The following is a 23,003-nucleotide window of genomic DNA, read 5'->3' on the forward strand; positions in this document are numbered from 1 at the left end:
CTCCATTCACGGATTGTTCCTGCCTCACGCTGTATTCTTGCTGGGGCTGGCACAACACTGGAAGGATAGATGGATAGAATAATTAAACATGTACTACAAAGATATTTCTGAGCGTGAAGTATAAACCGGCCCTAAGTGTAAATGGACAATAAAGTTAATTACTTAACCACAGTTATTGTGACAGATGTAAATACCAGAAATTATGTCTTTGTTTAATTACAAATGTTTTGAGTTGGGAGTAAACAATTAAAATCTTTTTAACTATATCAATATTTCTTTTATTAAGTTATGTAGAGATAATGAATAAAATTTAATTCTTTTGAGTTATAAACTTCATTAACCTGCCACTTATTGCAGATTGTTATAAGACTTTGAAATATATAATGGGTGATTTGAAATGTTTTAAGTCTTTAACCTTAAAGAGAGATTCTACCTCCTGTGTACTAAAATGTACGATTTTTAAAAATGTAAAAATATATGTTGCATGTTTCATGTTTCAGAACCAAATGAACATGGATATAGATAACAGAACGGCAAAGTAACGTAGATCATTGAAAGTATAAATCTAGGAAACAGTACAGCTTTAAAGGTTAATTTAGTCCAGTGAACGTTGATCAGAACCTGTCCCCTTTTAATGCCATAGTCAGAAGAGGGGAGCAGAATTCTTGTGTGGAAGGACATCTCTCAAAGAGGATTCAATGTATGGTTGGCCATTGACATAGATGACAGAAGCCTGAAGTGGCAGGCAGTATAGAAGTTAGTTGTCGGTCAGTTGAAGTATGTTTTTCATGGATATTTAAACATAAGAAAAAGTCGGGACACAGTGGGTGCCTAGAATGTTGACTTTTCAAGGAGAATCTTGAGCTAATTAATTCGGACTGGAAGAAATTCAAGAAGTGTTTAATAATTGAGATTGAGACTTGAAATAATAACTGATGTAAACAATGGAAGAATGGTCATTCTCTAACACCTTCACACTTCATAAGCTATACTAATTATTTTGAGAAAAAGTAATGCCACATTCATCCTGCCCTCCAAATCTGGCCCTTTGTAACTACCACTTGGACTACTTCTCTGAGCCATTCTATGCCAGTCAAAGTGTAAATAGTAAAGTGGTTGCACAAGCAAGACAAAATATTTTACTTTAGTGGAATGTAATTTTTTTATTTAAAAAATCAAGTTTATCAGCAGTCAATGGGGTGATCGCCCCAAAATATTTCGATCACCACTTTGTATATCACTATTTAAAATTGTAATAAGGGCAATTAATAATATGTCTATATTGACTTTAATTTTATTTATTTTCTTTTTTAAACATCTTAGCGAGCTCAAGCAGTGCTGCAAGCGGTGTCAGCTGTGCAAGCAGCAAGCACCCCTATATCAGGAGCAGCCGTGAGTGAATGTGCAATAACACCTGCCCAGAGCCCCGTTCTGAGAATAATTATTGACAACATGTTCTACCCTGTTACATTAGATGTCCTTCAACAGGTAAATTTATAGTTTTTATTATTTATGCCTTTGTGGATGTGATTTCCAGTATTTTTGTTTCTAGGTATTTGTTGGTGGTGTGGGTTGTTTTTTAATTTAAGACCTTTTTTTTCATCTCAAAGATATTTTCAAAGTTTGGAACTGTCCTAAAGATTATTACTTTCACAAAGAACAATCAATTTCAAGCTTTACTCCAGTTTAGTGACCCAATGAATGCTCAACAAGCCAAACTGGTAAGTACTTGAGAATTTTATTTTTATTTTTTTTTGCCTGTTCCTGTTTATAATTAAGTTTAAATGTCTGCTTTTGTCAAACACATAAAATTAGCTTTGATTATTTTACATTTTTTTCATGAATTAGAAGTTATAGGTGATACTTTCAGAGGTGGTTTAATGTCAACCCCAGATTCAGTGTGGAAACTGTCTGAAAACTGTCACAGAATTGGCCTCAAAAAAAAAAAAAAAAACATTTTTCCAGTAGACAAGGACCGGAAGCTGGTACTCAGTTGGTAATGTGTCATGGCCTGCGATTTTCCGTTATGTTTGACTTGGTACAGCGATCAATGACTGTAGTCCGCAAATCTGACATACCCCCACAATAAAAAGTTGTGCAATGTGATATCTGCTTTAGTGTGAAAGCGAGTGAATAAAATGCTGTCCTAGTTATCTTACACCATATCTGCTCTTTTCTTAATAAGCCTGCTTCCTTTGTCTCAGAGCAATTTCTCTGGATAAGCATTTAGTCCCATTTAGCTTTATTTTTTTGATGTAGAAGTGATTTGGTTGATTTAGTGTAAGTGATTAAGCAAACCGCAGTATTCCTATAATCAAACACTATAATAGAATTCTGTTAATATACTACAGTTACATTACTATATCTATCTATCAAGTATGCTGATGACACTATGGCACTATGGCTAACTATGGTTAGCTCGTCATCTTTTGGCTCGTTTCACATCTCATTTCTGTTTGTCATTTAATAAAGAAACGAATCAATTCAGAGGTCTGAATCCTTAAAAACAGGGCTATTAAAATGAAGGGAAATGAAGTTAACTAGCAGTGGTCACTGATTAGGAAAAGGGTTAGAATGAAAACCTGCAGCCACTGCGGCCCTCCAGGCCCGAAGTTTGACACCCCTGTCTTAGTGGGTAGAGAAAAAAGACAAGGAGTGACTAATGTAAACAACCAGTAAGTTATTTTTTATGAAGGAGTTAGGGTCAAAAAGGGAGAGAAATAAGATTTGTACAGAAAGGAAGTAACGTCATTAACTATGTCGAGTGTGATCCCCTCTATTTTCTGGCCATGAGGTATCCCTTAACTGAGCTGCGATAGTATTTGAACTGGCCAACAGACATTGTCAGTCCTGGCATATCTTTTCCCCAAAGATGCCACATTCTCCTCTACTTTTGTCTCCCTCCCTTTTTGCTCCTAGCGAAGCAACACCTGCAATCAGTCACAGCATCTGGCACCCAAACTTGAGTTTTTTAGTTCAGTTGCTTACCACAACTTACTTAATTAGCCAGCTGCTTTTCCTTTTGATTAGGTTATGTTTTGCATGCAAATTTGCAATAGCAAAACTTATTATAAACAGGTATTTGGCTTTGGGCGTTTAAGTTTTTTTTTGGGGTGTGTTAAAAGAAAAGAGGAGGATTCTCATTTTCAGTAACTTTTTTACTAGTAATAAATATCATCTTTTCTTGAATTTAATCAGTGGGTTATACATTTTATTTATTCAGTATTTATTACAGTAAATTGGAGGAATGTCAGGGTTAGCAAAATATTTATAAACATAATCCTCATCCTCTCTGCAGTGAACGATTACCAGATTATGTGAACAAGACTCTAATTTATGATGTACAGGTCCACAGTCTGTTATCAATAACCCCAAATCAAAAAAGCTTTGAAAAACAAAATTTCCCTTCCCTACCTTTTGTCTAGGCTTTACATCAACACCTTTTACACATTAGCGATCAAGAAATGCTTCTCATAATTGTTTTTGCCATCAGTTTTCAAATGAATAGGCTGCAGTCTGCTCTTCCTGTTGAGTGTGTTACAATATCTATCCATTTTCCAACCCGCTGAATCCGAACACAGGGTCACGGGGGTCTGCTGGAGCCAATCCCAGCCAACACAGGGCACAAGGCAGGAAACAATCCTGGGCAGGGTGCCAACCCACCGCAGGACACACACCCACACACCAAGCACACACTAGGGCCAATTTAGAATCGCCAATCCACCTAACCTGCATGTCTTTGGACTGTGGGAGGAAACCCACGCAGACACGGGGAGAACATGCAAACTCCACGCAGGGAGGACCCGGGAACCGAACCCAGGTCTCCAAACTGCGAGGCAGCAGCGCTACCCACTGCGCCACCATGCCGCCCGTGTTACAATATGCTTTTAAATAATTATAATCAAATTCATAATATTGGTAATTGTAAGAAATCATTTAATTGTAAAGCTAAGTTGTTTCATATAGACAGTCATCATTTTGACAAGAGTAATATTTAAAAAAAAAAAAAAAAAAAAATCAGGAGTGTGCTCCCCTCGATTTTCTTGTACTATATACTGAGATAGAGGAAAAGGTCACCAGAACCGCTTCCAGTTGCACAATATTTCTCAAATATCATATTTCTGTTTCACGTCATAACTAATTGAGAATATAGATATACATAATATTATATTTTTTTTTTTTTGGTCAAAATTTGTCTGTAAAACTCAAAGTGCTTGTTCATTGTTATTTAAAAGACACGTGGGGAGCTAATCCAGCCCTTGATAAAACAGTGTTTCACAGATAAAAGGTTTACTGTGAGTATAAAGTAATTCAGTAGCCTACATAAGAAAGGCATATAAAATCACTTGTGAATGCAGTCATTAATGAAACTTGTTTTTTTCGCAGCTATATTTTCTGTTTGTACAAGGTTTTGATTCACCAGTGTGGATGCATTTATTTTTAATTTTTGTTAAACAGGTAAATTTTTAGAGTCTACTTTAAATTTTGTATTATTTTGGAGCAAATTGTTTTATTGATTAGTTGCTGATCACTGACTATCATGTATGTTTTGTTTATAGAATATGGCGTTTGAACTAGAGAAGTAAAACTGTGACATGTTTTAACTTTTTTATTTTTTTTATCTCTCAAAAGGCTTTGGATGGTCAGAATATTTACAATGCTTGCTGTACATTACGCATTGACTTTTCAAAACTTGTGAATTTAAATGTGAAATACAACAATGAGAAAAGCCGTGACTATACACGGCCAGAGCTTCCTGCAGGAGATGGGCAGCCAGCTATAGATCCATCTGTAGCTGCAGCATTTAATAAGGATTCGTCTCTTCTTGGTAAGAATCAAGGTATAATAATTTTGTTCCAAATATTAAATGTTAGCATCAGAAATGTTTAGTAAGTGATTTCTATTTTTACTTAATAACAGTATCAGTCCATTTAAATACTGTGCTGTCCTCTTTACATTTCTTTGAACTATATTCTAATTTACTTTAATGTAAAGGGGTATATATCCAGTTTCAGTGTTGGTTTATTCCATTTTTTTTTTTTAAAGAGTATACTTTTCCATATTTTCAAATTTATAATTAAAATTTGAATTTATATTAAATAGTAAACATTTATGCAAATTAATTTGAATATTGATTAACAGTTTTGAACACTTTAACTACTAATTTGTACTGTACATGTTTTTTTTTATAAATATTCAAATTATATCTGGATAGTGACCTTCACAAATACACTTAAAGCAAAATGGTATCCAATAAAGATATTGTACTGAGCACAAAAGTTGAAGAATGTGTATTAATGATAAATGTGAAATATAGTAATAATTAATAACATTTGGTTCAAATTCTAAATATTACAATTTAAGGAATGGGTGCATTTTAGGGAACCCTGAAATTTTCTGCCTTTTTGATCACTGCCAGGACATTTAGTGTCTTGATTTTTTTTTTTTTTGGTTACCTGCTACCTATTTAGTCCCTTTTTGCTGCAGTATGTGGAAGAAAATGTGGTTATCAGCCACATTGAATCCTTGGAAAAGCCTGTGGTGTCTATTTGGGCGTGGGAAGTCTCTTTTAAGATACTTTAGTTTATGCCCATATTACCAGCCACACAAAGCTCAATTTATTAACACTAGAATCCCTGAAGCTTATGATTTTTTTTGTTGTCCCTTACCTATTTTTCCTGACATATGTCAAGAAGCTCATAGCTGCGCTAATAATCTTTTTTTGTTTTGCAAATGTGTGGTTTATCCGAACACAGCTTGCTACACCCTCAGCAATTCCCCCCCCCCCCTCCCCCTTTCATTCAGATGAAGGCATTGCCCTGATGCAGTCCTCACAGTTCAACAGTTCAAGTCTGTGCAGAAGTGTTTATGTGGCGATACGTTTGTAAACATTTATATAGGTAATGAAATGCTGTGATTTGAAATGCATACATTTCATGTGTGGTCCGTATCTGCAATGATCTGTGTAAATATAGAATGACAGAGGACATGCAAGGCAAGAAATGCTGAAAACATCTAAAACAGAAAATGTTTTCATATGTTATATTTATAATGACACAATTTTGACACAAAGTGTAAGATGTGTGAAACTGAAGCCCAGATATCCAAGAAACACTTTAACAAAATGTGTAACACAACAAGGATGTTTTTGTTAAAGATTAAAATCGAAGAAAAAGACACTGCTCAATTCACATATTGTTGAAGCCCAACTATCATTCTGTAAAAAAGTAAATGATATTCGCATATGTGTGTTTTTGCGTGTTTCATTTTCAACCAGTTGTCACAGTGGTAACACTGCTCCATCACAGATCTGCGCAAATGTCACAGTGAATAAGCTTCAGTTTAGTAATCTTGAGATAATAGGTTTTAATCCCGCATTGTCTCTGCATTTAGTGCTTTGGGTAGTGACCTGCTATTATTATTGTTACTGTATAATAACATGTTTGATGAGTCTATTAGCGCAGTGATAAGGAGCTACGAGCTTCTTGGCATATGTTAGAAAAACTTGAGGTCAGGGACAGTGGATAAAAATCATAAACTTAAGGCATTCTAGTGTTAATTTACTGTTATCATCAATACATTTACCAAAAATAGCTTTGTTTTTATTCATAATACTTCTATGGCTTTAAGTCCAGTCAGGTCTTATTATATGTGGGGATTATGTTCCTGAAAAACCCAGTGGAAACCGAAAACATGGTGGACCCTATTCTCTGTACATTTTGCTACCCTTTACCATAAACACACATTTTGAATAACAGAAATCACCTAAGCTCAACATAGCACATTTGCACTTAGGTACACTTGGCAACATACTTTCATTATCACTATGCTTTGCTATTTTTGAAATTTAATACATTTATCTGAAAAAGTGATACACAGAGAAAACAGTACATGTAATATTTTTAGAACCTGGAGACTTGTCAACATAAGTCTCAAACTGAAGTCATTAAACTTCCATTTGCAAAGCAGAAAGAGAGGTACCTTGGCCCTTGTCACCAAAAAAGGAAGGAAGGGAAGCAAAGAGCACATAGTGACCATTCCGGTTTAAGTAGGAACAGTTGGCAGGGCTTATGAGGTTGAAAGCAGGGGAGATGGGTTGGACGAGATGCCAGCTCGAGTCCCATCCTTGTACCTGTCCCACCTCTAACATCCCCCAGGGTCCACTTTCTCACCCTTGAAGTTCAGTAGTGATACTTCCGCAGCTTCATACAGAAACCTTGTTATGACTTTCTCTAGATAGTCTTCTTGGCACACTACTGGAGGTCATGAGCGACAACGGAGGGCCGATCTGAGTACCTCACTGTACCATCCAATTGGTAGAAGCAACGTGTAGTGTGAATAATGGGCAGGGACCTAAGCAGTGTAAGCTTGTGGCCTGCACTTACTGGGAGAGGAGTTCTGGTTGCCATCACAAATATAATTCAGGTGGCTTACCTACGCCTCTTGGTGCCAGGTTTGACACACGTTAATCCATTCAGTGTAGCATTTTTGCATTGCAGCCCCTGATATCTAGCACACAACAGACATTTTTTTGCTCAGTCTTACATGGTGCTACTGCACGATAAGCTTCTCATAAATGTTTTTGCTTTTGTGCATGTCCGTAAATAGGCACTAGTAGACAGCAGGTTTTGCAAAATAGGTTACACATTTTTAATACCAGAAAAGGGAATCCTGGGGAATTGAATCAGCAAATAGTGAGGATATACTGTACTGTTTTTAAAATCTTACTGTAAATATAGAAGTAAATGACTATTTTTCAAAGTCAAAGTGAACTTTGTCATCTCAACCATATACAAGTATACAGATAGACAAAATTGCGAAGCTCAGGGTCCACAGTGTAACAACATGATGTGCAAATCATAAATTAAAAATAGAATTTTAAAATTTTAATTTAAAATTAAAACACAAACAAGACAAGACATTGTGCAAAGACAAGACAAAGAAGTAGCAGCAATATCGATGTGTAAGATATGTAATATAATTAATAAATAATAGATATAGATAATACAGAAATTATCAGTGTATGGTAATAGTTAAGACATGTGTAAACAATAACAGGTCAGAATGTTTCACAGCAGAAATGGAACAAAATAACTGCTCCTTTCCTTGGGTCATTGCATAATATATTGAAACACCACTGTCAGAGATTTGTGTTATAATGGATATAATTTGTCTGTGTAATTTGTTAATTTATTAATAAAATGTCAGTAATTTCAGTGAATGTGCCAGTTCTTATTATAAGCAGTGCCATATTTAGCAGCTTTCAGTTGAGCCACTATCTTAAGTCACTGCTTTAGGAGATTTGTTAAACCTAGATGAAACGATTTGTTGAAATTGTCATTGTAAAAGAAAGATTTTCTTTTAGGTACTCCATCTGGAATTGTACCTTCTTACTCTAGCGGTGGTGGATTTCCATCTTCCCTTGGCTTTGCTCAATCTGCAGGTGCCTAATGTGTTTTACATTGTATGAAAAAACAGTTTTCATTACAAATGTTATCATATGCAACTTTTGTATGTTAATCACCAGTAGGTTAGAGTAGAGTTATTTTTAAATGTGCATACAATTGTGATCATATTATAAGCTGCTGTCAGGGCATTCAAAATAAACTAGCTTTATCTGCAAACAAGAATTACCAGTGGAAAATTATGCCAGTCAGCAGTTATGTTGAGCTATATCCATCTAAATCAGTGTTTCTCAACCTCGGTCCTGGGGACCCCCTGAGGCTGCAGGTTTTTGTTCCAACCAGATTCCTAATCAGTGACAACACCTGATAGCACTGATCTCATTTAATTAGATGGTATTATTTTTCTTTTATCCTGCATTCAGAAAAGCACAGCAGCATGATTTTTACATTTATAAGACATTTAGAAATATTTCTGCTTTTTCTATAGATTTAAATGCTTAATACTCTTTTGTTGATTTCATCATATTTTGCCCTTTCTCTGTGCAGTTTTTCCCCTTTGTTTTATCTTATTAATGAGAATTAAAAATGAGCAGCGCAGACACACTGGCAAACAAAACTGAATAAGCAAAGGCTGCATCTACTTTAGCATCGGATCCACTAATTAGTAAATAATGGATTAATTAAACAATTAGAACACCTAGAAAAGTAGAATGAAAATCAAGATGAAAATATTGTTAAAAAGAAAAAAATACATTATTCCCATATAACGTCTTGGTACATTTTAATATACAGTATAGATATATATTTTTTTTTCTTTTTAACCAAGCTTAATTTTCTAATTTCTATATTATTCCCAAAACACAGAACTTGGGAAATAACAGTTCACTTAATTAGCCCAGGAGTCCAATTAAAAACAGAAGCTGGTTGGAACAAAAACCTGCAGCCACAGTGGGTCCCCAGGACCGAGGTTGAGAAACACTGATCTAAATGGTGTTGGTATAGCTTGTCATAGTAGTGCCCAAAGTGAATTATTATTCCATTATAACATATGACATAAACAAAAAATATTAACTGAAAATATTATACACAAGACTTTATTCGTTTTGCTCAAATTTTAATTTCCAAACACATCACAGTCAAACAACTAATTAATGTGAATGTACGAAGACATAATTTTCTGAGCTTTGCTGATATAGAATTTTTTGGTTATACAATTACTGGGATTCAAAAGATGTTTATACAGTGGAGGAATAATTATTTGATCCCCTGCTGAATTTGTAAGTTTGCTCACTTACAAAGAAATGAGCAGTCTCTATTTTTATGGTAGTTTCATTTTAATGGAGAGAGACTCAATATCAATCAAAAATCCAGAAAAAAAACACATTACATAAAAATTGTAAATTGATTTGCATGTCATTGATTGAAATAAGTATTTGATCCCAGCCAGAATACTGGCTCCCACAGATTGACTGTATGCCCATATGGCACACAGATTACAATCAGTCAATCAATCAATCAATCACAGATACTCCTGATCTCAACTCATTATGTGTATAAAGCAGCCTTGTCCACAGAATCAATTTCTTCCATTCCAACTTCTCCACCACCATGGGCAAGACCAAAGAGCTATCAAAGGATTTCCAGGACAAGATTGTAGACCTGCACAAGGCTGGAATGGGCTACAAGACCATCAGCAAGAAGCTTGGTGAGAAGTTGAGAACTGTTGGTGTGATTATCCAGAAATGGAAGAAATATAAAATGACCATCAGTCGCCCTCGGTCTGGAGCACCATGCAGGATCTTGCATAGGGTGAGGATGATCATGAGAAAGGTGAGGGATCAGCCCAAAACTACACGGTAGGAGCTTGTTAATGATCTTAAGGCAGTTGGGACCACAGTCACCAAGAACACCATTGGCAACACACTACTGCATACAGGTCTGTCTTAAGTTTGCTAGTGAACGTCTAAGTGATTCAGAGAAGGCTTGGGAGAAAGTGCTGTGAAAGTGCTCAGATGAAACCAAAATCGATCTCTTTGGAATCAACTTGACCCGCCGTGTTTGGAGGAAGAGAAATGCTGAGTATGATACAAAGAGCACCATCCCCACAGTCAAGCAATGGAGGTGGAAACATTATGCTTTGGGACTGTTTTTCTGCTAAGGGTACAGAACGACTTCACCTCATTGAGGGGCCAATGGATGGAGCCATGTACCATAAAATCTTGGATGAAAACCTCCTTCCCTCTGCTACAACACTGAAGATGGGTCGTGGAATGGTCTTCCAGCATGACAATGACCCAAAACATACCACCAATTCAACAAAGGAGTGGCTAAAGAAGAAGCACATTAAGGTAATGGAGTGGCCTAGCCAGTCTCCATATCTCAATCCTATAGAAAATTTGTGGAGGGAGCTAAATCTTCGAGTTGCCACGTGGCAGCCAAGAAACCTGCAGGATTTAGAGTTTATGTAAAGATGAGTGGGCCAAAATCCCTGAGATGTGTGCAAACCTGGTGACCAACACAAGAAACGTCTTACCACTGTGCTTGCCAAAAAGGGTTTCTCCACCAAGTACTAAGTCATGTTTTGCTTGGGTATCAAATACTTATTTGTCTCAGTGTCATGCAAGGGAATTTATAACTTTTATGTAATGCGTTTTTTCTGGGTTTTTGATTTGATATTCTGTCTCTCTCCATTAAAATGAAACTACCATGAAATTAGATACTGTTCATTTGTTCGTAAGTGAGCAAACATAAATTCAGCAGGAGATCAAATTATTTCCCTCACTGTACATGTAATGTAAAACAGGTTTTATTAATATTTAATAAAAGAGTATAATGTGTAGTAGAAATGTTTTAATAAAGCTTCAGCTTTGTATCAGTCTTAAACATAGTGCCTGTCAGGTACGTCTTGTAGTGTTACTGTTAGTTTGCTTTGGTCTTTTTTAGAACAGTCCTTTTTTAAAATACACCCACTAGAAGTAATGAAATTGTGGAAGTAATTATTTTGTTTGTGTCAATCTTTGTGCAGAAATAATTTAATACTTGTATAATTTACTAGCCATCCCCTACGGCTCCACCAGCGTAGTAGTTAAACAGGACAAAATTTAAAAATCACAAACAGGTATCGCTAGCTAAGCTGCAGGGTACACTCCAAAACGCAGAGGTTGACCGATTCAAACGGAGGCTGGTGCATGAGTGAGGATGGCTCCACCTGGCTCCCTAATCCTGCCGTCATGCCTCCTCCTCCCTTGGCCCACAGCCTCTGTCTCGGAATAGCGTAAATATATCGCTCCTGCAAGTGTACTATGATTCTTAGCGCGATGAGAGAAGTCGCAAAATCATCTGGAATATTCAAGTAAATTACAGAAAAAAACCTGATTTAAATCCGTTAAGTAGTTCTCTCGTTTGCTAGCTAAGTGGAAGTAAAGTACGCCCCAAGGCTGAAGCTGTTTTGCGTTTTTAGTAGTCTGTAATACATAAAATGATTTATGTAGAAGATAGTTTTATGTACAGATTTTTGTTTTCTAATGGATTTTTTTCATCGTAGCTGTTCCAGGAGCCCTTAGTCCTTTGAGTGCAGCTGCAGCTGCAGCTGCTGCAGCAGGTCGAGTGGCACTTTCTGGAGTGTCTGCATCAAACAGCAGTGTTCTTTTGGTTAGCAACCTTAATGAAGAGGTCAGTGAGAACCATTCATTCAGCTCATTCTGGTTTCTTTCTGCTGAGTGAGTTAAACATTGCATAATTATTTTAAGTTGCTCTTTTTGTTGTTTTTGATGTCGTACTTTGCATGTATGTGTTATTTTTTTTTTTCCTTACAATTTATTTGAAAGTTATTTTGAATTTCTACAGTCGCTTTGTTTACATTTCTGAAAGGCTAGATATAGTTATTTTTAATGTGTAAACCCATGCTAGTTACATCATTCAGAATTTCTTTAATCTTTATTACCTTAGAGGTTAAACAATGTGTTAAATGTATTATGTAATTATCCATATCAGGTAATTTAAGTTTATAGTAAAATGCTCTCAGTTAATTTAATCAAAATCCTAAATAAAATAGTAAAACTGTATTAGTTCAATTTTTGCTTTCACTTTTTTGTTAGTTAAATCTGTGTATTTTGGTTTTTGTTGCTATGCTTGCTTATATCATTTGTTAACACTTTCCTGCTTTTTTGTCATTTCTATTGATGCACATTTTTCTTTTAAGGGTCCCCCCAAAGAGCTTGATGAGGTGCTCTATCCAGTCTTTTAGTAGTGTTCTCTATACAGATCTTGGTCACTGTCTTTTGTACTCATTCTTTTACACCTTGTTATTAACTAAATCTCTATAACTCTTGGTCTTTTTCTCTCTCTATGCTCTAGTTATTTGCTTTTACTGTCCTGATCTCTTTCTACTGTTCTATTGCTTTGAAAGCTGGTATGAAATGTAGGGTGCTTTCTATTGCCCATTAAAGATTACATGATGTCAGTTTATCATGATTGTCCCTGAAACCTGTTTGTGGAATTAAACATATTCTGCTTTGTTCTGTTACCATAACCTTGCAAGGTGGTTTTTCATCAGCACACCTGCATGCTTGCCGTGTTTGATCCTTGGCAGCTTCAGAATAGTTTATTTGTTTGCATTTCATACTCAGCCATGCTTAAGCAGTTAAAATTAAATTTTGCATGTTTTTTCCTTTCATTCAGTCAGTGCACTGAAGGTGTTCTTTAATATAAATGTACTTTGCCCATGTTTGTCTTGGGTGACTACATTTTGCACTTTTTTTTCTTGTTAAATACATAAACCAGCCATTTTTCTGACCAACTCCTGCATTTCCTATGTACTGACCTATATTTTATTTTTGTTCCCCAACTTCTTGTTTTATTCTGCATTGCTACTCCCCTTCCCTTTTCCATACCTTTACCCTTTTTTTTGTCATCCCTTCCCTTTCCCTCTTCAATACCTTTCCTCCTGTTCATGCTTTGTGCTTGAACAAAAATGTTCCTCGGACCAACTTGCCCCAATTAACTGCCTTGAACCATGATCCATGACCACCTCACCATTCTACGGGAAACCACCCTCCGTTATGGATGATCTGTTCATCTCCGCTCTTCCTCGACTCTTCTCTCTTCCTGTCTTATGCTGCTTGCTCTTCTCTCCTTCTAAAGATGGTTACGCCCCAAAGTCTGTTTACCCTCTTCGGTATGTTATCGTTAGCACTATACTTTTTATTATTGATTTTTTTTATTTTGATTTTAATTTTTTATTTTATATTTCCACCTTTAATTCTTTCTTATAGCTAGCTTTTTGGCTTATAGTTGATTGGTAACTCTTTGGCTACTCTCTCTCTCTCTCTCTCTCTCTTTCTTTTCTCTCTTTTCTCTCTCTCTCCTCTTTGCTGTGAAATCTTTTCTCCATAGACAGTTATGTTAATGCATGGTATACTTATTTTGCATGTAATTTTTAATTTTATCATTTCATGTAGCATTTCTGAAGGCTTTCTTCCAATCTTTATTTCAAATCTTGATTTGTTTATTCATTTGGATGAATGTCCTATCTTTTCACATTTCTTAATGTTTGTCTGTAAATTGAGAAATTTCACTTTAATTCCCTTTTCATTTAACTGCTTTTCAATCCAAAAAGGTGTTTATGGTGATGCTCAGCGTGTGAAGATTCTCTATAATAAAAAAGACAGTGCTCTGATTCAGATGGCAGATGGAAATCAGGCTCAGCTTGGTAAGAATCTAAGGGACCCCTGCATACAATATGTATAGGATATCATATAAAATGTTTATTGTGAAAGTGTTTATGTATTCATTTATCTTAAGTACTCGTCTTCTATAGCATATTTGATCTTTTTTTTTTCCACTGCTTAGCAAGGCTAATATAACCTTAAATAATTTAATACTGCACTTAAGGGGGGGGGGGGGGAGGAGAGTATGTAATTCTGTTTCTGTGGGTCATAGAGAAGTAATCTGCTTAACTGAATCTCAGTGATCACCTGCTAGAAATGTATTTGGGATTGTAAGTATTGCCCACTAATTGAGGAAGGGCACATAAATGTAGTCAGAGTAACTGAATGATTTATTCAAAAACAGTCTTCACATATAGGTGTCATTTAATATTTGTTAGTGTTTCCCTATTTTTAAACAATTTGATTATTCGTATATTTTCATTTTTTTTGTTTTTAATACAAGTAATGTTTTTGTGTGCTGTAAGTAAAGTGTGAATGACTAGCCCTACTAACAATACTTTTTTTTTTGAATAACAATTTACAGTAGTGTGTGTTTCAGGCTGTTTTGTTTTCTTAATCGTATGTATAACATTAGCCAGTTATTACAAAAATGTTCTACATTATTGCTGTTCATTACTGGAGAAAGAAATTTGTTTTCAGGATGATTAGATTAGAAAATCATTACTCTGTATTTTGAATATCCAGTTGTACAAAAACTTTGAAGCATTGTTGTAACTTTTAGTGCAGTTGGAATTATATTATTGGAAATAGTGTTACAAGCAAGATGCTTGTAACAGAAATTTAACTGGTAGTGAATAAGCCACTTCTCTTCAGAATGCCTTATACATTACACAAGAACAGTAAGATTGAGCATGGCACTGGGAAATGCTTGTTCCACTAGTTTGGTCGTTAATCACTGCTGTAGAATTGTCATTTGCACCATCACCCTCCCTCCATCCTTGCATCGTAATTGACTATATACTTATACTAACGATATATGCAGTAGTTATCACTGGAAAGCAGTGTATTATTTGAATGGTTGTTGAAACAACTGGATACATAAATCTGTATTGTGTCAACTGGCATTGCACAGGTCAGCAAGATTTTTTCCATTTTTTTTAATTGTAAATTTGGCTATAGCTTAATATCTTAAGTGTGTACTTTGCATTGCCACTTAATCATTCTAGTGCATTTAGTGTGAGCTGAGAAAAGGGCTAGCTAGATATTATTCTCTGATTTAAATGTCAATTCAGAACAGCCACTTGCATTTCCAACAACTGAAGACAAGTGTGCACCATATTTCTTCCATTATCTATATCTAGCACTTTTTCTGTGTGGACTTTCCCTGGCTCTCACTCATATGTGGTCCCCTTCACATATTGGTACCCCTGATAAAGATGAGTAATCAAGATTAATATTCAGTTTTTGGTGGATTACTTTAATCTCACTCTGAAAATATGGGAGAAATCCCACCTTTAACTGAAGTAACTTTATTCTTAGAAAGAAATCCTAATCAAAAAATAATTTTAACAAAACCACACATGCCACAATCATTTGCAATTATGATTTACATTTAATAATTTTGTACAACCAGCACAGAGTTTGTTTTTTAACATCTTAAAAGGTTGGAGAACATAGAGCAGGGTTTTTAATGGGATTTGGGTCCAGGAACTACAGTATGTATGGGAGGCATTTTCTGTAAAAAAAAAAAAAAAAAAAATGGAAATGAAAATTAAAATTTATAAAATGAAAATGTAGTGTCATTTGCAATTTCATTTTTCAAAGTCTGCACGCAAGAAGGCTGCAGATATTAAAATTAAAATGAAACAACCCCATTTGAATTTTCAGCCTGAACCAAAATGAAGCTGCAAAAATGAAAAGTAAAATGCAAATAAACACTGGTGCCACCTGCTGCTCGTTGAATTTTCATTTTCCATTTTGCATTTCAACATGAAAATAGCAAGGGTCTTTGGGCGGGGCTTGGCGATGTTCCATAATTTTTTGTCCTTCATAGCTGTAGAGTCACTTTGATCGATAGATACTTCTGACTTGGACTGTGTTTAGTTCCCCGAGTTGGATCTTTTCATTTCCGTACTGCTAGCTTCACAGCAAAACTGTCTCTCAAATTCCGATGACCACGCATAAATGTAGTTCTGAAGAAGTTAATGTGCACTTTAATTACAATATTTAACATGGTGGAAATTAGCCTTTTACATCATAGTTTACATTTATGTACACTGAATTGGGAACGGGATACTTTTTATTTTTGTAGTACTGTACCGTCGGCGCCAAGCACCACAATGGCTCTTTGGTGGAGGTGCTGGAGAGCCTCGAGGCCCAGATCTATATCCTGGAGTGCTTTTTGCAACAGCAGTACAGGGATGAAGACGGCCGAGAAACTGACACCATTTTTGCAGGTGCATGGACAATGGCAGAGCTTCAGGCTCATGAAATTGGAGAAAAGTGTGGCAGATCAAATTGCCACTGACCCCAAGTGAGTCGTGAAAAGCAGGGCTGGTGATTAAAATGCAGAAGGACAAGGCAGATCATAGAGGCATTGTGAAGCACTGGTGAAGGGAGAGCAACAAAGTTGAGATCCAGACCATGAACGTGGTTTGCAGCACCTGTTCAATAAATGAAACCGCAAAGAAACGTACATCTGCACCTCCACACCAGGAGGTTCGCCTGCTTGCCTACAGCTGATCAGTATTGAACACACCTACTGCGCCAAACAACAGCACAGTACTTAACATCCCGGTTGTGCCACCTGTCAGTGCAGCATGCAGTATCCCTGCTGTGCCATCTGACAACACAGCACTCCTAAACCCTAATGATGAGCCATCAACACTGGCTGCATGACTGAAGCAGGAGGGAAGACCGCTCAGCTGTTTCAACTAGTTTGTGCACTGTTGCAAGGAGTTGGAAGTGGCCGCTGGGCACAGTGACTTTGAAGGGAGGGCTAAAAGATCAAAATCCCATACAGTCGAAGTGGGAAGTATTCTATCGACAAAGTGGCTCTACAGCTATGAAGAACAAAGAATTGTGGGAAATCGAGGTACAAAGCCCCTCCCATTAACCCACACTATTTACATGTTGAGAACTTGAAAATGCAACGTGGAAATGTTTTACTTTTCATTTTTGCAGTTTAGGTTGAAGATGAAATTGCAAATGGGGGTATTTCATTTTCATTTTTGCAGCATGAATGCATGTAGACTTTGAAAACGAAATTCCAAAAGAGAGATTGCATTTTCATTTTGTTGTTTTCATTTTCACTTTTGCAGAAAATGCCTCCCATACAGGAACAAAGGTAGCCTTGGCAGGAGCTTGATTTTGTGTTCCTTAAACCATTTCTGTTTGATTTGGAGATATGTTTTTTGGATCATTGTCCCACTGGAAGATACAACAATGACCAGGTTTTAGTTTCCTGTCAGAGGCAGCCAGATTTAATTTTAAAATCTCCTGGTATTTCATGAAGCCCATGATGCCATGTATCCTAACAAAGTTCCTAGGCCCTTTTAGAGCTAAAACAGCCCCCAGCATCACAGAACACACACCATTCTTGACGGTGGGGATCAGGTTCTTTTCAGTATAACCATCCTTATACAACTTGAGTTTTTGTTGCCAAAAGGTTCAATTTTTGTTTCATCTGACCATAGAACACTGTTCCATTTAAAGTCCCATTAGCGTTTAGAAAATTGCAGGTGCTTACGTTAAGGCTTTTTTTTTTTTTTTTTTGCTGGTGTACCTTCCAGAAATGCTTGGAGTGGAGGTGGTGTCTGATGGTAGTTATGTATTTCTTCATCAGTGATCTTTAGGGGTTTATTTTACTTCTTACTCCTGTTCACTGTGCTTGGGGGCAAAATAAACGTCTTCTTCCAGGCAAACTGGTAACACTTCCTGTTGATTTGAACTTTTTAATTATTGCTCTATCAAAGCTTTATGCAAGCTTTGGACAACCTATTAAAATATTATCATTGTATATATGTAGCTAGAGAGAGATGAAAAACATAGCGTTTTATTTTTTTTTTTTTTTTTGATGCTTGTTCTTTTTGGGATGTGTCCTCAGGTTTCATTAATCACATTAAATTTTATTAAACTTGTGCTACATTTGCTCTATTACTAAGAGGGAATTAATTTTGAAATCTTTAGAACTGTAGAGAGTGACATTTGATTGTTTATGTCACAGTCTGTTTGCAAAAGTCTTTAATCTGAACACATTAATTGGGTTATATTGGTTGGTGGCAATTATTATGTCCATCTCCACACTTTCTTTCCATTGACATGCTGAATTCAGTGCTGTAATCCATCTTGAATTTCAAGGCATATGTAATGAAGATTTCATAAACACTGATGTGAAGAAATTGGTCAGACAAGTCAATATTAGTGAATATTACATATGAAAAATGGTCTAAATCTGTTCTCAAAAGTCCTAATTCCATGTGTTTTTTGCTGCTGAATGTACTGATGGCATGAAACCCCTAAGCACGTTTTTTATTTGTTTTATTACATTTTACAACATCAATAGTGCTGTGCCAGTGTGTGGCATTCAGAGTCTGAATGAATTCTTTTAATCTCCTTTAAAAAAAAAAAAAAAAAGTTGGTCAAAGCGTCTCAATGAAAAATGGAATCTAAGTGGCATAAAATCCTAACTTTTTCTCATGTCTTATGAATGTTTTAAGATTAAAATCAGAAGTTAGTCAAACAGTAACTTCAGATAAGCTACCAGTGGATAAGACCTGCTTAACTTCAGGTTTGTTTTTTCAAAAATCTAAATTGATCAGTCTTCAAAAATCAAAGTAACATAAAATGCAGTGGTATGAACTAACAGATGTCTAATGGAAATTTATTTCAAAAATATTTCAGTATATTTGAATGATGTTTTTCTGATTTTTTTTTTTTTTTTTTTTTTTTTTTAAGCCATGAGCCATCTTAATGGTCAAAAAATGTATGGAAAAATAATTCGTGTTACCTTATCAAAGCATCAGACAGTACAGTTGCCAAGAGAAGGGCTTGATGATCAAGGCTTAACAAAGGATTTTACAAACTCGCCATTACATCGATTTAAAAAGCCCGGCTCAAAGAATTTTCAAAACATATTTCCTCCTTCTGCAACTCTTCACCTCTCCAATATACCGTAAGTAAACAGGAAAGGCTATAAAATTGTTTTTAAGGCTTTTTTTTTTTTTTTTAAATGAATATAATATGTTTGCTTTTACCTTCTTTTACAGACAAAATATTACAGAAGAAGATCTACGTTCACTGTTTTCAAACTCCGGTGGTACTGTGAAAGCCTTCAAGTTTTTCCAGTAAGCACTTTATACTAAACACAGTTCTGTTCTTTATAGCTCCTGTTTCTGTAATTGCATATTATAGTTATTATATAGCACAGGTTATTGTGCTGGTGATATCCTCAGATAATAATATTTTTCCTTTTTGGTTTTAAGGAGTGTTTCTTTTGTTTCTGATGCAGAAATTATGTTTGTTTCAAACTGTTGGACTTTCATCAGTTCAAAGATTTGATCAACGTGCTACATACTGTGTGAAGTGTATTGTTATGGTATTTTTATTCCTTTTATACAGTGATTTCCTAGAAGTTCCAAAGATTTTTCATGTGAACACATCTTCAGTTAATTTATTTAACAAAAATGCTTGTACCAAATAGAAGGGTGTTTATTTCAGTCTGATTTATATATTTTTTTAATTAATCAAGTGATATAATAATGGTGAAGATGTTAGTAACTGGGAGGTACAAGGATTTGACTTGCATAATAATACTGTCCCTTTTAGCAGTGGTTTATACAAATTATATTCTATCTACTACAGTGGAAAATATAATGCTGTTGTTTATAAAATAAGTTTATTCCATTACAGCTTAGATATATGAACCTAGAGTCTATTTGTTATTTGCCTGTGAATTTTTCAAAATAGTAAATTTATTGTAAAATGAACTGTTTGTATTGAAATTTTTATATAGCCTGTTATAGGTCATTGCAATTCCACTGTTCATGATGCATTACTTTAGCACTATTTTTTTTTTTTTTTTTTTGCATGGGTTGCGTAACTTTTAAAAATATATTCCAGATTGTGAAATATTCACCTTTTATTTTGTCAATTAAAAAGCCTTGTCCTCTATTTGCAGAGATCACAAAATGGCACTTCTCCAGATGTCAACTGTGGAGGAAGCAATTCAAGCCTTGATTGACCTTCATAATTACAATCTCGGAGATAATCACCATCTGAGAGTTTCATTCTCAAAATCTACCATTTAAGCTTTTCTCCCCTTTTTTATTTTTCCTTTTTAAACGCTGTTTAGCGTGGCATTACTTGTTGACTGTTTCAGGACACTGGGACCACAGTTTGGCATATAATTTTGAATTTAGTCATTCCTAATACAATACATTATGGTAAAGCTGTAAATGAAAATATGTTAAAGCCATGATTTGGGGCTTTTATTTCAATGTTTTCCCCTTTACCTATACCATTGGAAAGTCATTAACAATTTTATCACTTTGTAAAAAAAAAAAAAACAGAAGATAATTCATTTCTTTATGATAAACGTACAAGTCGACAAGACGTGCCTTACCTGACAAAACAGTATCAACACTTTTCCATTAATGTGTTTGTATCAGTTTATTTACAGTTTTACAGTTTGGAATATAGGCACATTGGTTCTGGTATTTAAATGAGTGGCTGTGTGAAAAGGCTTTTGTTTCCTTTAAGTAACCGTACAGTTTCTAAAGTTGGTAATGCCCTCATAAAGGATATTCATAGTTTTACCTAGTATAATGAAAAATATTAAAGTATTTTTGTTTACCATGTCTTATTTTGCTTTTTGGGCAATGTTACAAAACATTTTACCTTCATAAAACTGCCATCTTTTTCATTTTTAGATATAACCTGCTTTATCCTATAACCAAAGATAAAGCTTTAACCCTAGTTATCATTTGTGATCATTGTTACCTTTGTTTGCACAACCACTGCTGAAGAACTGGTATTATTTGAGTAAATATTCTTTGTAGCTGTTCTTTGTCATTGCATATGTGCATTTATTTATATTGCCATCTTTCATTTGTACCTTGAGGATTTAAATGGCTGTGGACTTTCTAAGCATGTACTGACTGGTATACTTAGTTTTGGAAAGACTGCTGTTGCATGCATTTTAAAAAGCTAGCAGAAGTGAGCTGCACAGTGAACAGCAGCAAAGTAATAGTATGGCAGTTTTCTAAAGCTAACAACCTGGTGGGACCAAAGTTTATGTGCCTTTAGTCTTAATTTACCTTGCATTGTAATAATTAAGTTTTGTTAAACCTGGAATATTTTATATTTCAAAAAAAAAAAAAAACAGACTTTTTAACTAATGGTTCAGAATCTACCAGTTAGTTTAAAGGCCATTCATGTGTAAGCTCAGTTGTTACAGTGTACATTGTTTGAAAGGACCCACCCCCCATTACCCCCTCCCATTGATGTATTTAGGTTAAAACTGATAGATTCTGTGGTCTGTTACAGAAAATCATGTATATTTTCTATATTAGTTGAGTTTTTACATCTTCAGAAATGTAAAATTAAGTCTAGTTTGGAAGCGGCACAATTAAAAATTAATTTTCTAACAAGTTGGAAGGTTTGATGGTTGTGTTAATTTCACGTTGTGTGTACTCTGCTTACCTCTGTAGCATGCTCAATAAACACTTCTGTAGCTCTATATTCACCTCTTCTGTCTCTATGCTGCCTCTCTCTCTTTTCTCTTATGTTTCACCTCACTTTGCTTCTGAAATCATGTTCTTTGTCAGGGTGGGAAAATCTTTCAGATTTTTATTTCCATTGATTTAAATATTAAAATGACAGTACTTCAAGCTTTTGTTAAAAATCTAACTTTATTTCCCACCCTGTGTTATTCTCCTTCCAATTATAACTGAGTTCTGTGAACTTTCTTTTCTGTCTGCATAGATGTATCTACCAAATCCGCCTTTCAGGGTTTCATGCTTTTCTGCTGCAAATCCATTTCTCTCCTTCTGTCTGCTGTAGATACTCTAATTCTGTAATGTCTGAAGTGCAATTCCCAGGTGGATATTTTCTTTATATTTCTTAAAGATCCACTATCAAATTTAAGCAAATGTTTTTAAGTGTAAATAACAACTAGTAATTATGTTCAGTACATTACCAAAACATTCGACTTTTGCATATTTTTTGCCACACTGCAATTTTTTTTCAAGCCTAAAGCTTAAAACTAAAATATGGATGAAAAAGACAAGGATATTCAACAACTGCAGAGGGCAAAATCAGAAGGTATGTGGACAAAGACAAACCATGTACTAATGTTTTTTAAACATCCAGATTCCTCTGGATTGTTTGTTTCAGACTTCTTAAGGCTTAACAACTTTTCACTAGTTTTGTTGTTACCAAGTTAAAGTTACTAAAGTGGTAGGTACAAGAAGATGAAAGGTTGAAAGGAAACAGGACTTGAAATTTGAGATTTGTATATCATCAATTTTATTATGAAAGAAGTTCATAAAATCTGTACTGCTAATGTTTTGTTTTTGCATAGAAGTGGACAGTTTTATTCTTCAAATTAACAACTAGTCATGGCAGGCCAAAGCTTCTTTTACAGATACATTTATTATATGTCAGCATATCATTATTGTTCTCCATAACTATATTTGAGTTTCTCAGAATATTTACATTTTTATGTAGAGTTGCCAGCTACATGTCATATTGTCATGTTTTTAATCTGTGATTGTACTGGTAAGAGCAAGAACAAGTCAAACATAATTATTGATCAAAGATAATTTTGTTTGTGGAACTATTAAGTGCCTGCACCGTTCCTGACAGAGTATCCTCAGTTTTTGTACATTTGACAAAGTTAATGACTTCAGATCCTTAGACAAAATGTAAT

At 35.1% G+C, this 23,003-nt stretch overlaps 1 protein-coding gene across 3 annotated transcripts in view; it reads left to right on the forward strand.

The window, feature by feature from the left end:
- LOC114658373 (polypyrimidine tract-binding protein 2) overlaps positions 1-21,812 on the forward strand; it is a 96,554-nt gene extending 74,742 nt beyond the window's left edge. For 2 of the 3 annotated variants that reach the window (XM_051933023.1, XM_051933025.1), the window contains exons 6-15: positions 1,324-1,488; positions 1,611-1,721; positions 4,633-4,840; positions 8,366-8,443; positions 11,950-12,077; positions 13,548-13,581; positions 14,023-14,115; positions 19,031-19,247; positions 19,342-19,419; positions 20,253-21,812. In XM_051933023.1, coding sequence (XP_051788983.1) covers positions 1,324-1,488; positions 1,611-1,721; positions 4,633-4,840; positions 8,366-8,443; positions 11,950-12,077; positions 13,548-13,581; positions 14,023-14,115; positions 19,031-19,247; positions 19,342-19,419; positions 20,253-20,382 — 1,242 coding nt within the window. In that variant the 3' untranslated portion in view covers positions 20,383-21,812. The remainder of the gene's footprint in view (positions 1-1,323; positions 1,489-1,610; positions 1,722-4,632; positions 4,841-8,365; positions 8,444-11,949; positions 12,078-13,547; positions 13,582-14,022; positions 14,116-19,030; positions 19,248-19,341; positions 19,420-20,252) is intronic. The other variant, XM_051933024.1, reaches the window with a different exon arrangement.
- The last annotated feature ends 1,191 nt before the right edge of the window (positions 21,813-23,003 follow it).

The sequence above is a fragment of the Erpetoichthys calabaricus genome, chromosome 10 (assembly GCF_900747795.2).
Source record: "Erpetoichthys calabaricus chromosome 10, fErpCal1.3, whole genome shotgun sequence".
In the NCBI taxonomy this organism is placed as follows: Eukaryota; Metazoa; Chordata; class Cladistia; order Polypteriformes; family Polypteridae; genus Erpetoichthys; species Erpetoichthys calabaricus.